The sequence below is a fragment of the Mizuhopecten yessoensis genome, unplaced genomic scaffold (assembly GCF_002113885.1).
Source record: "Mizuhopecten yessoensis strain PY_sf001 unplaced genomic scaffold, ASM211388v2 scaffold716053, whole genome shotgun sequence".
Classification (NCBI taxonomy): domain Eukaryota; kingdom Metazoa; phylum Mollusca; class Bivalvia; order Pectinida; family Pectinidae; genus Mizuhopecten; species Mizuhopecten yessoensis.
The window spans coordinates 21,756-34,643 of NW_018479924.1; the positions used below are offsets into that span (position 1 = coordinate 21,756).

The 12,888-nt window shown below is 38.4% G+C and overlaps 1 protein-coding gene across 1 annotated transcript; it reads left to right on the forward strand.

The window, feature by feature from the left end:
- The first annotated feature begins 5,468 nt into the window (after positions 1-5,468).
- LOC110441608 (uncharacterized protein K02A2.6-like) lies at positions 5,469-9,032 on the forward strand. Its single transcript, XM_021484799.1, has 2 exons — positions 5,469-5,974; positions 6,317-9,032. The coding sequence occupies exons 1-2, from the start codon at positions 5,469-5,471 to the stop codon at positions 9,030-9,032; spliced, it is 3,222 nt and encodes a 1,073-aa protein (XP_021340474.1).
- The last annotated feature ends 3,856 nt before the right edge of the window (positions 9,033-12,888 follow it).

Sequence of the window (12,888 nt, forward strand, 5' to 3'; positions counted from 1 at the left end):
TCCTGGTCTATTTTGAGAATCTCTGTAGCAGTTATGTCCCTTACTCCACTAATTATCTCTAACATTAGGGCTGAAAGGCATTGAACTCGATATACCAATGTTACTGCTTACGCGCCACCGCTATTCGTGTGTAAACAAGACAAATACATAGGGTAAACAGATATACTTGTGCATAAGGTGATCACAGCAATACTGGTGCATAGTGTGACAACAGAAATAGTATCACATAGGGTGGCAATAGTTATACCAGTACATTGGTTACAACAGTAATGCTAGTACAAAGGTTACAACAGTAATAATAGTTTTGGACACAGCATTGATATTGGTACGTATGCTGAAAACAGTTATATCAGTTCATAGGGTACATGGCATGTTGATGTATTTGCCACCTTGTGATAGCAGTGATCTGAATCAGACTTCAGAGTTAAGCCTCACAGACACCCCATGCTGAAGGCATCTAGCACAGTATTTCAACCCGTCACATTATATTGACAATGGTTGCATATTCCCTCTTGTGTTATATACTGTAGACATTATTATCTTACTGTAAACCACTGTCGATACGAAGAACAGACGTCTTCTTCAGGTTTATCGAAGTTTTTTTGGGCACAGGAAAAAAACAACCTGAAACAAAGCAACAAATAAAATAATGTTATAGTGAGCATTACATCACAGTTACATAACAAGATAGACAACTCTTATTCAAGAAAAGTTGCCTCAGCCCCGCGCTATTGTACATCTCAAAAGTATCGAAGTTATTACCAGGACGTCAGCACGCTTTACCATAAAAGTAATAGGCATTACCAATACCTATAATTAGCCGGACTACGCGGGAAAAACCTACTCGTGCTCAAATACCTACCATATCGTTTGGACAGGGGTCTACAGTACAGTGTGCCGCAGGATGCTCCGGTCAACAAAGAGTGTGACGGTATATAAGACCTCCAGTTAAACAATAAGTATGAACCAATCATCATAAGTTATAATTGCTGTGCATATCTGACATTACAGAAATATTACAATAGTTTGCATTACATGAATATAGAGCATTTTACTCAAAAAATAGTATAACATGCCCACATTACGTGGAGGTTCTTGACACTATGCGCTCCTTACAGTTCACAAAACTAAAAGTAAAATTGTTTAAATACCCCGTTGAAATAGTACTTACCGATATATTTGTTATTTGCCATTAATTATAAGCATAAAAGAAAGCTTACCTGTATCCCAGTTCCGTACCGGTCTCGTCATACATGTTAAGATAAATATCTGCAGAAATCACAGAGGCAATACGAACCCCAAAAGTGAAATATATAACATGTCCCAACCCTAAAGGTCTAACAGTCAGAACAAAAGTCGGAGGACCAAAGGCTCCAACACAAAGGATTAGTAACTTGGACATTATCTTAAAACCGCAATGCAAAGATGTAAAAAGTTTCGTGCTAGAAAACGTTGTAGTAAATTAATTTATAACATTGTGAAATAACGGATTCTATCAACTTGATAAACCTGATGACACTGTGACAAATACCAAAATTGTGAAAATATCACTTTTTGGTATTGACCAGTCATAACGTATCATCTATTCTCTGCATTCAAAGGCAACGCTTTTTTTCCAGATGCAAATAAAGCGACGGTAGAATAAGTGGTTGTTATGGTAAATGTTTATTACACTTGAGTATTTACATAGAAATACTATTAATAACATTGTATAAGCAGTCATACCAGAAAATAGCAGAAAACGTCGAAATCACGAAACGTGAATATATACCGAACATGAAACAACCTTAATAAAATATTGATTAACGACCAGAGAATTAAGAAGGTATTAGATAAATCAACAACTGTCAACAGCAATAAATAGGCCAACAATCTCAAACGAATTTGCAAATCAAAATACCAAACAAATGAGAACTGTGAAGTCCGCACATGCACATTTTTTTAGCAAAAGGAAAATCGTACGAAAGGAAAGTCGGAGCACTTCTAAATAAATTCTGCAATGACAAGTAGGACACAAATTTTACGAGTCCGAGTGCATAAACAACACAAACATTTTCCTGAATATCGGAAAATCAAACCTTAGCGAACTTCTTGATGTATGCGGAAAAAAACCCTTAAGATATTCCCTTTTGATATTAAGTATAAACACGGACACTGTTTTAGATAAAAAAAGAAGGAAAAATATGTCATTAATTTGCTTAAACATAAACTAAATAGTCTTATATAAGATTAATCATTCATTGTATACCGTGGCACACCATATATATGACGTCATAATGTATTGTCCTTCTCCAGCACACGACAATTACCCTGATATAGATGTTGTTATATATAAGTTGTATTTCTCGTATTATTTTGATATAATTGAAGGATAAAGTACGTAACCAGTTATGCTATGTCGTTTAATGGCTATCAAACTGCCTTTATCTTTACCCACCTCCCATTGCCCCCCAAATTTACGTCAATGTCTGCATTCAACGTAAATATAAACAATTGATCAATGAGCTAGCCGTATATATAGCCGGACACATGCATGTGCACATTGATATCGTGACTAGCATATTCCTGGTCATTTTGGAACTCCGGAAAGTATACAAACCGAGATAATGAATAGGAAATGGGGGTTCTGCATAAATCCGTCCCTCCCTCTATATTTATAGTAAATCCCTCCCTGACGGGATGGATCAGTGATGGACCAGTGAGGGATGAGGGACTGACCCCTTGACCTTGTGAGGGATGAGGGACTGACCCAATGATCATGACCTTTCATAGGAATTCCTTCTCAAAATAGATTGAATTCCCCATAGGGAACATTGAGGGACTGCCTTGCGTCAAGTCTATTTTGAGAGAAACCGGTTCGGTCCGCTTCTATATTGCGGTATCGTAGTTATTTAAGCCCGGTGTGGGTTTTCCCCAGGTTTCAACCGGATCGTTGATGTTCTGGAATCTTCTAGCACATAATACAATAACAACGCAAATGTAATGTACAACCATTTATTGTCTCTGTCGATAGAACAGACACGGGTCAGAGACCCATCTCGCGTCAGCCCTTACAATATAAAACCTAGCATGGACAATGTTTACACTAATGAGAGCCATCTACCATCCATGTTATGATACTGAAGCGATAATGTTAATGTTATGCTCTTTCCCATAACATGGGGTCTTGAACCTTTCTAGGGTAGTTCACTCTCCTACAAATCGGTTATATCAGACGCGCGTGTATATTATACACCTTTACTTACAAAAGCGTTATCAGTTGAAGTTTAAATATCCAGCTCTAGCAGACAGCTTTTGAGAAAAATAGTGAAAACCAGTCGAGCGTCTCTTTACCTGTAGAGCGCCATTATCTCGCTGTCAGTCAAGGTCTCACTGTATGTGTGAATCAATCCCACATGTACATACGCCACCAACGGACAGACAATTGTTAAACAAATATCGTGTTGTAAACATTACAGCTTACAACATTTCTCTTATAAGTTATAATAGTTTACTGTTTTACTATCCCGGTATAATTCGTTAACCTGCAAACCTGTATGCTTCCCTATCACAACGATAAATACATCGTATGTGTCACCATTGCAAATGGTATGTATGTGTATACACACATCTATATGTGTATCGTATGACGTTGGTTCTAAATTTAACCTCACTGTGTTCAGTTCAGTTCTTTATTACCTTGAACCTTACGGCTCATCAGTTCAAAATAAACATATATACAAGGATAAACAATACAATCATTCACACCCACATCGACACCCACCCATAAATACACACTTGCATATCCATTGGTATAGTGTAGAGAGACCTTTCCCTTTATATTGGTACATAGTCTTTTCTTTTCTTATTACTCAGTTTAATATATATGACTAAATTTGTTAACTGGTTTTTTTTCTTCACTTTTTCCATAAGTTGGATACATTTATACATGCTAGGTCTTTCATAGTAATATTTCTTAATAAAACGTTTTCTTAAATCTACAACACATTCACATTTTAAAATAAAATGAAATTCATCCTCGATATCCCCACTGTTGCAGTATGCTCATGTTCTTTCAATCCTATCTTCATTGTTATACCTACCACCTTCAATATCTAATTTGTGAGATGACAGTCTAATTTTTGTAATTTCTTGCAGATTTGTATTTCCTATTGGTTTTGTTAGATATGGTTGTAAACAGAAATGTTCGCCAAAGATGAATCTATTTGTTCTTTACATTCTTGCTTATATAAATCACGCATTCTACTTTTAATCATATTCATAATATAATCGGATGTATAGGTATCTCCGTATTGCCATATGTACCCTACTCCCATTCTAAATAGTACGTTTTTTACTCCATTCATTCATTCACTACCATTTTCTAACATTTCTTGATAACATGCATGTAAAACAGAATTATCAGTTTGTTTTAATTTTAACCAGCATTTAAAAAAAAATCTAAATTTCCTAATTATTTCCAAAGGTAATCTTCCTAGTTCTTGGTAAACCATAAAAGTTGCCGTAGATTTCTTAACTCCTAATAATCTTTTACAAAAAACTTAAATGTATTTTCTCTATATCTGGTGCTTTATGAAAGCCCCAAACTTTCACTCCATAACTAAATATACTACAGACATATGTATCGAAAACATGAAGCTGAGTTCCAACGTTAAAATATTTTTTCTTATACACGTTTGATACTGAAAACAGTGCTTTTCTTCCTTGTTCCGCGATTTTCTTTTTGTGGATTCTTTTTTTTTTTTTTTGAATTTACAATTATAATTCCTTAATATTCCCAGGTAATTAGATACTTCTACAATATCTAATACACATCCATCAAAGAACCACTTATCTTCCTCTCTTAATTTACCTCCGTTACGGAAAACCATCACCTTGGTTGTAGAAGTATTAATCGTAAGATTCCATTTATTTGTATAAAGTGATAATGCGTCTCATATTTTCTGCAATCCCTCAGAAGTTTCGGTCAATAACACCATATCGTCTGCATACATCATTAAAAATAAATTAATAGTTTGTAGCTCTATAGAAGGACACCCTTCTGTTAAAAAATTCATTTCGCAATCATTGAAATACCAAGAAAACAATAGAGGAGACATAATTTCCCCTTGACATATCCATTTTTCATTGAAAAAAGTCTGACATGTTTTTGATATACTTTACACAACATTTAACATCTCTGTACAAATAACATGTAATATTCAACATCTTTCCTTCTATACCTTCTCTGATAAGAACGAAGTCAAAAGCTTTTTTGTAATCAATAAAACAGCATGTGTATACCTAGTTTAGAAATACACCTTGATGATAGTAATGCAAGTGTATTTAATTGTCTCTGTCAATAGAACGGACGCAGGTCAGAGACCCGCGATCGGTTAGTATGTGGTCTCAGAAGTGAGAATATACAGCGAAAATTGTTGTCGGAAGCTACGCTAACATATGAAACCGCAGTAGAGCTGTCAACCGCAATGGAAACTGCGCAACGGGATGCCACTGAACTTCGTGGTAATACAAACACTGTACACAAAATTCATGTAAATAAAGGACAGAAATATCAACACAAGTCTGAAAAATCCCCACAATTCCCTGCAAAGAAAAATAACTCCAACAAGAAATGTTTTCGATGCACAAAAACTGGCCATGACCCAGACAAGTGTTTTTACAAGAATTCAACCTGTCATGCATGTGGTAAGGAAGGCCATATAGTTAAGGCATGTTTCAGCAAGGGAAAGGATGGAGGAAACAGGATGGTCCATTACATGAAGAATGACAACTCCGATGATGAGTATAATCAGATAGCGTCGTTGTTTATCAATACCGCAAGCACTGGTAAGGCACCGATAACTTTAACACCACACATTAATGGTCATGAACTCAAAATGGAACTAGACACTGGTTCCGCTGTGTCGGTAATCACAGAGAAAACTTTCAAAGACAGTCTACAGGGCAATGTGAAAGACTTAAAAAAACTAAGGTGTGTTTAAAGACCTACTCAGGTGAGAAATTAGACACCGTGGGAATTGCGATTGTGAAAGTTGACCATAATGGCCAGCAACGCGACCTTGACCTCTACGTAGTCAAAAAGGGAAGCAACCCTTTATTCGGTCGTGAATGGATTAGGGAAATTACACTGGATTGGGTCGCAATAAAGGCAGTCACAACACATGGAAAGGATGACAAAACCCCATGGTTAAAAGGTAAACTAGATCAGCTACTACAGGATCACAAGTCAGTTTTTCGGGACGACTGGGGCAAAATGAAGGACATCAAAGCTAAACTGAATCTCAAGCCGGAGGCTGTGCCAAAATTTTGTAAGGCCCGACCCGTACCTTACGCAATCCGACCCTAAAGTGGAGGCAGAGATCAATCGTCTAGTTGAGGAGAATGTGTTGACCAAAGTAACCTACAGTGAATGGGCGACTCCAATTGTTCCGGTTATTAAGAAAGACGGCTCCGTCCGTTTATGTGGCGATTTTAAGGGAACAGTCAACCCGCGACTGGAAGTTGACCAGTACCCATTACCAAAAACCAGCGATATCTTCGCATCATTAGCCGGTGGAAAAACATTTTCAAAACTAGATTTGCAACACGCATACCTGCAAATGGAAGTGTGTGAGGAATCAAAACCGATTTTGACGGTTAACACTGAGAAAGGTCTGTATCATTTCAACAGACTGGTGTATGGCATTGCATCGGCACCAGCAATTTGGCAACGTGCCATGGATACTGTGCTACAGGGAATCCCTGGAACCCAATGCATCACTGACGACATGTTGATCACAGGAGACTCTGATGAGGAGCACCTAAGAAACCTCAAGGCTGTTCTAGAACGTCTAGACCAGTATGGTTTGCGCCTCAAGAAGGAAAAATGCGAGTTTTTCAAAACAAAGGTCTCATTCTGTGGACATGAGATAGATGCTGAGGGACTACATAAGTCAGAAACGAAAGTAAAAGCGATGAATGAGGCACCAGCGCCCCGGGATGTGTCAGAACTTAGAGCATTTCTTGGGCTCGTAAACTACTACGGAAGATTCATTCCGAATCTGGCAGCTGTCCTGCATCCTCTACACGAACTCTTACAGAAGGACCACAAGTGGCACTGGAGTGAATCGTGTCAGGCAGCATTTGCGGAGGTCAAAGGCCTTGTGACGTCAAAGGAAGTCCTCACGCACTACGACCCAGAGAAACCTGTCAGACTAGCATGCGACGCATCTCCTAAAGGACTGGGAGCTGTACTTTCGCACGTCATGAACGATGGAAGTGAGAGACCTATTGCTTATGCTTCGAGATCGCTCAACAAAGCCGAGCGAAACTATTCACAAATAGACAAAGAAGCATTAGGACTAGTCTGGGGAGTGAAGTACTTCTATAACTACATTTTCGGAAGGAAGTTCACACTGATAACTGACCATAAGCCGTTAGTTTCGATCTTCAAACCCGACAAGAGCATCCCAGGGATGACCGCAGCTCGTATGCAGAGATACGCATTGTTTCTATCAGGTGTACACTATGACATTGAATACAAAAGCACTACAGCACATGGAAACGCTGATTGCTTATCGCGTCTACCGCTAACGACACAAGGAAGTGGAGATGATGAAGATGACGAAAAGGCTCTCCACTCACTGCATGTTTCGCAGTTAGAACACTTACCTGTTACCGAAACTCAGGTTCGACGAGAAACAGCTCGCGATCCGACTATGAGTCGAGTACTCAACGCAGCGCAATATGGCTGGAAAGAATTCCCCGACGAGGAACTGAAAATGAAACCCTACACCAGGAGGAGTTCAGGAATCACATTACATGAAGGATGCCTACTATGGGGCATGAGAGTCATCATACCACCCAAACTACGTGACGACGTTCTACGAGAACTTCATGAGGGACATATTGGGGTGGTACGCATGAAAGCACTAGCTCGAAGCTACGTGTGGTGGCCCGGTATAGATGAGGCTATTGAAAACATTGGCAAAAGTTGTGCAGGTTGCCAGGAGGTGAAATCTGCACCACCTAGAGCACCACTCCATCCATGGGAGTGGCCATCAACACCTTGGGAAAGGATCCATATAGACTTTGCTGGACCGTTTATGGACTCTATGTTCTTGATCGTTGTTGATGCTCATTCGAAATGGCCAGAAGTAGTTCCCATGCGAACTACGACAGCAGAGAAAACAGTAGATGTTCTAAGGAACATATTCGCTAGGAACGGAGTACCGCGCCAAGTTGTTAGTGATAATGGCCCACAGTTTGTGTCCGAGCACTTCAAAAACTTTATGAAATTGAACGGGGTCAAACACATTACATCAGCACCCTACCATCCGAGTAGCAATGGGCTCGCGGAACGTTTTGTACAAACCTTCAAGGTAGCTATGAAGTCTAGCAGGAAAGACGGCGGCTCAACACAGAAGAATCTCGCAAAGTTTCTTCTCGCATATCGAAACTCGCCTCATGCTACGACCAACGAGACGCCCTCCAAGCTATTTATGGGAAGATATCTGACGACTCGACTTGACTTGTTGCGTCCAGACACAAGACGACGAGTGGACAAACAACAAGATAAAATGCGAGAAATCAGGACGCGACTGCGCTTATTCGAAGTAGGAGAAAAAGTGTCGGTACGCGATTATCGGGGTAACCGCAAGTGGTTATCAGGTAAAATTTCCGAACAGACCGGACCTGTTTCGTATAGAGTCGAAATCGCACCAGGAATCCTGTGGCGACGTCATGTTGACCAAATCAGAAACGCGCAAATTCCAGCATCTCCACTGCCGGAATACATCATGTCGAAATCTTGCAAGCCAGCAGTGTGCCGGAATATTGAACCGATTGTGTTACCTCAAACAGACACACCATCACGTAACGTGTCTGCGCGTCAGGATCATCGTGCTGTCGAGAAACACTCAGAGGCACCACTTGTGGTTCCTAATCAACCAGAGACACCAAGGGTTCCACGTCCAATAATTGCATCCTTAGTTCGACCGCGAAGGAACATTCAGCAACCAAAGAAGTTTGATGACTTTGTGCGTTATTGACTGGTTAATGTTTATTACCGTGACACACTGTGTTAAAACGGGCATAATAATCCCTAGTGTGATCACAGGAACCAGAAAGGTTTCTTGTTAAAAACAATGTTATGATGTTGTTATTTTCAATGTTCAGAATAGAAATTATTATTATTATTTGCTAAGTTCAGGAGAAGTGTATAAACTTGATAAAGGTAATATAAAGTATCCATTGACAACTTACATTAGTAACAAAAAACAAACATTTAAGTCTTGTAAAAGACATTTAAAAAGCTAGAAAGGAGGAATTGTAGTGTATAAGACATTCCGGATATTACTATCCGTCCGCTCATAATACTAGTCACGATATAGAACTCTCCTGTATGGAGGTCAATAAAAAGAGTCTTGAATTTACTACCAAACATGGCTGTTGTTCAGTTTGTTCTGAGGTCACAGAAACCCACATACACGACAATCTCTACGTGAGAAACTTCTGTTACACTCTGGGCACGATGTACACTGCATGGCTGTTAAAATGGAAATGAAGACAATTTCTATATGGTGTCCTTTTTATAGCTCTTGGATGTCGGTTTCTTGGATCCAGCTGTTAATTTTTTCCGGGTAACCGAGCCATTTCACGTAGACTTCCTTTATTCCATTTCTCTTGCGTCGTTTCAATACCTTTTCCACCTTAAACAGGTCGTCTCTTCCCTTTCCGACCTTTTGTAGCTCACTATTATAAAACGTCCTTGCTATCGGATCTCCCTCGTAGTCCACGATTTTGTAAACGGGTATACCTTGTCGGAGGTATCGCGCTTTAATGGTGAACACTTCTTCTGTCCATTTCTGTTCATAATCTCGTTGAAACGTGCGTCTGTTACTAAATATCCGTACTACATCTCCTATTTTAAACTTGAAAGGTTTTGATAATTTCTTTTTCCTTGGAGTTCTAGCCTTCTTGTGATCTACATACACATGTTTCCATACGAGTGCTTGGTTTGACGTATTGATTTCGTTTGGATATTTCCCATCAAGTGCACTGTGAGGCCTTGCATTGTAATTCCGGACGATATCTTGCAAAACATTCAAGTAATGATAGGACCTGGTGTGCGTGAAATAGCGGTACATGAGTGTTTTCAATGTTCTGATCATCCCTTCGGCATAATTTGCATGCGTTGCGTTATGAGTGACCTGGTGGTCTACCCCTTCTTTATCTAAATATTGCTTCACCCATCTATTTCTCCATTCACTTCCTGGATCCGATCTCACTTCTCTAGGTTTTCTGCCCTGGTTAAAAATCTTTTTGAATCCATCGATGATTGTGTTGTGAAGCTTGTTTTGAAGAGGAACTACCCATAGGAGGCGTGAAAACACATCAATGGCGACGAATAGATAACGCATACCATCGTTTTCTTTTCCTAGGTTGGATACATCAGCAAGATCCACATCCCATAAAAGCATCCAGACCCTGAGATATAACTTTCCTAGTCCGAAACTTGTAACGAAGTGGGCGTTGTAAACTATAGGCGTCAATATCCTGCATGAAGTGACGAATAGCATGAAGGCCGACCTTGAACTTCCCATCTTTTCTTAAAAAATTGTAGATCTTTTCTGGTCCTGCATAACTAATGGGACTACTCAGGTCAAAGTAGATACGGTTCAAGTGTTCTCTCCAACTCATTGTTGCAGAATGGAACAATAATAAGTTATTTATACTGAGCGAATATATGTCTACATGCTATAGCCAGTTGCTCTTAAAATAGACTTGACGTAAGGTAATCCCTCAATGTTCCCTAAGGGGTTTTCAATCTATTTTGAGAGGAAATTCCTATGAAAGGTCATGGGGGTCAGTCCCTCACAAGGTCATGGGGTCAGTCCCTCATCCCTCACTGGTCCCTCACTGATCCATCCCGTCAGGGAGGGATTTACTATAAATATAGAGGGAGGGACGGATTTATGCAGAACCCCCATTTCCTATTCATCACCGAGATCAGTGTATACTTCCGTCACCTGTTTGTACTTAGACCTTTAATTGTTACAGACAGGTTTCGTTTTCCTTGTTTAGTTGTGCAATTTTGATGATCGGGAAATAAACACTCAAACTGTATGTGCGTCTGTCGTCAGATTTCCGGGAAGGCAATTTATTGATGTTAAATTCTAAATTAAACAAACTATGTGCTGTGTTGTGTCATGATTTGTTTCTCGGAAAACCCAAATGAGTCAGATGAGTGTGTGTATGATGTTTGGAAAAACTTGAATGTAGAAAATGCATTGAACGATAACGAGTTCAAGTGTATGTATCTTTATGTAGCGCGGCCGTCACATTCCACTTGTATTAAAGCAGTTATAACCGTGAACAATGCTCGGTATTCAGGCTATGAACTATAGAAAACAATTATTGATCGTTAACTATCGTATCACAATATTGACCTTCGATCTTCACTCAATGCAATGAAGTCATGTCTCATTCCTAAACGCAATATGTACACAGCCGGGTGTATATCCTGTAACGACACAATTACACTGCCGGTTCTATATCCAGTAACGACACCATCACCCAGCCGGGTTAGTATCCTGTTACGACACCATTACACAGATGAGTTTGAATCTAGTGACGACACCATTTCACAGACGGGTGTGTATCATGTAACGACACCATTACACAGCCGGCTGTGTATCCTGAAACGAAACCATTACTCAGCAAGGAGTACAATATATATCCTGTAACGACAACATTATAACGCCGGGTGTGTAGCGTACCAATATGTGAAAACAACCCAATATGTGAAAACAGGAAAAACTATATTAAATTCATTAATTACTGTGTTTAAATTACTTATTATTCAAACAAACTCTAATGTGAACCATCTAAACTAATTAAATCCACTAATTAGCAAAAGATTTTTTTATCACTTTTCACGAATTGGGTTGCACATGATAGGACTATCAACCCAATATGTGAAAACATGAAAAAAATGTTTAAAATTCCTAATTAACTTTCTGTTAATTACTAATTATTCAAAGTAGCTCTAATGTTAACAATTTCCACTAATTAGATAGACTAATTAGCCAAAATATACACAGTTTTTTTTACTTTTCACGAATTGGGTTGCACATGATAGGACTATCAACCCAATATGTGAAAACATGAAAAAAATGTTTAAAATTCCTAAATAACTTTCTGTTAACTACTTATTATTCAAAGAAGCTCTTATGTGAACAATTTCCACTAATTAGATAGACTAATTAGCCAAAAATATACAAAGTTTTTTTTTACTTTTCACGAATTGGGTTGCACATGATAGGACAAATCCTATCAACCCAATATGTGAAAACATGAAAAAAATGTTTAAAATTCCTAAATAACTTTCTGTTAATTACTTATTATTCAACGAAGCTCTAATATGAACAATTTCCCCTAATTAGATCAACTTATTAGGCAAAATATACAATTTTCTTTTTACTTTTCACGAATTGGGTTGCACATGATAGGACAAATCCTATCAACCCAATATGAGAAAACATGAAAAAAATGTTTAAAATTCCTAAATAACTTTCTGTTAACTACTAATTATTCAAAGAAGCTCTAATGTGAACAATTTCCACTAATTAGATAGACTAATTAGCCAAAAATATACAAAGTTTTTTTTACTTTTCACGAATTGAGTTGCACATGATAGGACAAATCCTATCAACCCAATATGTGAAAACATGAAAAAAATGTTTAAAATTCCTAAATAACTTTCTGTTAACTACTAATTATTCAAAGAAGCTCTAATGTTAACAATTTCCACTAATTAGATCGACTAATTAGCCAAAATATACAAAGTTTTTTTTTACTTTTCACGAATTGGGTTGCACATGATAGGACAAATCCTATCAACCC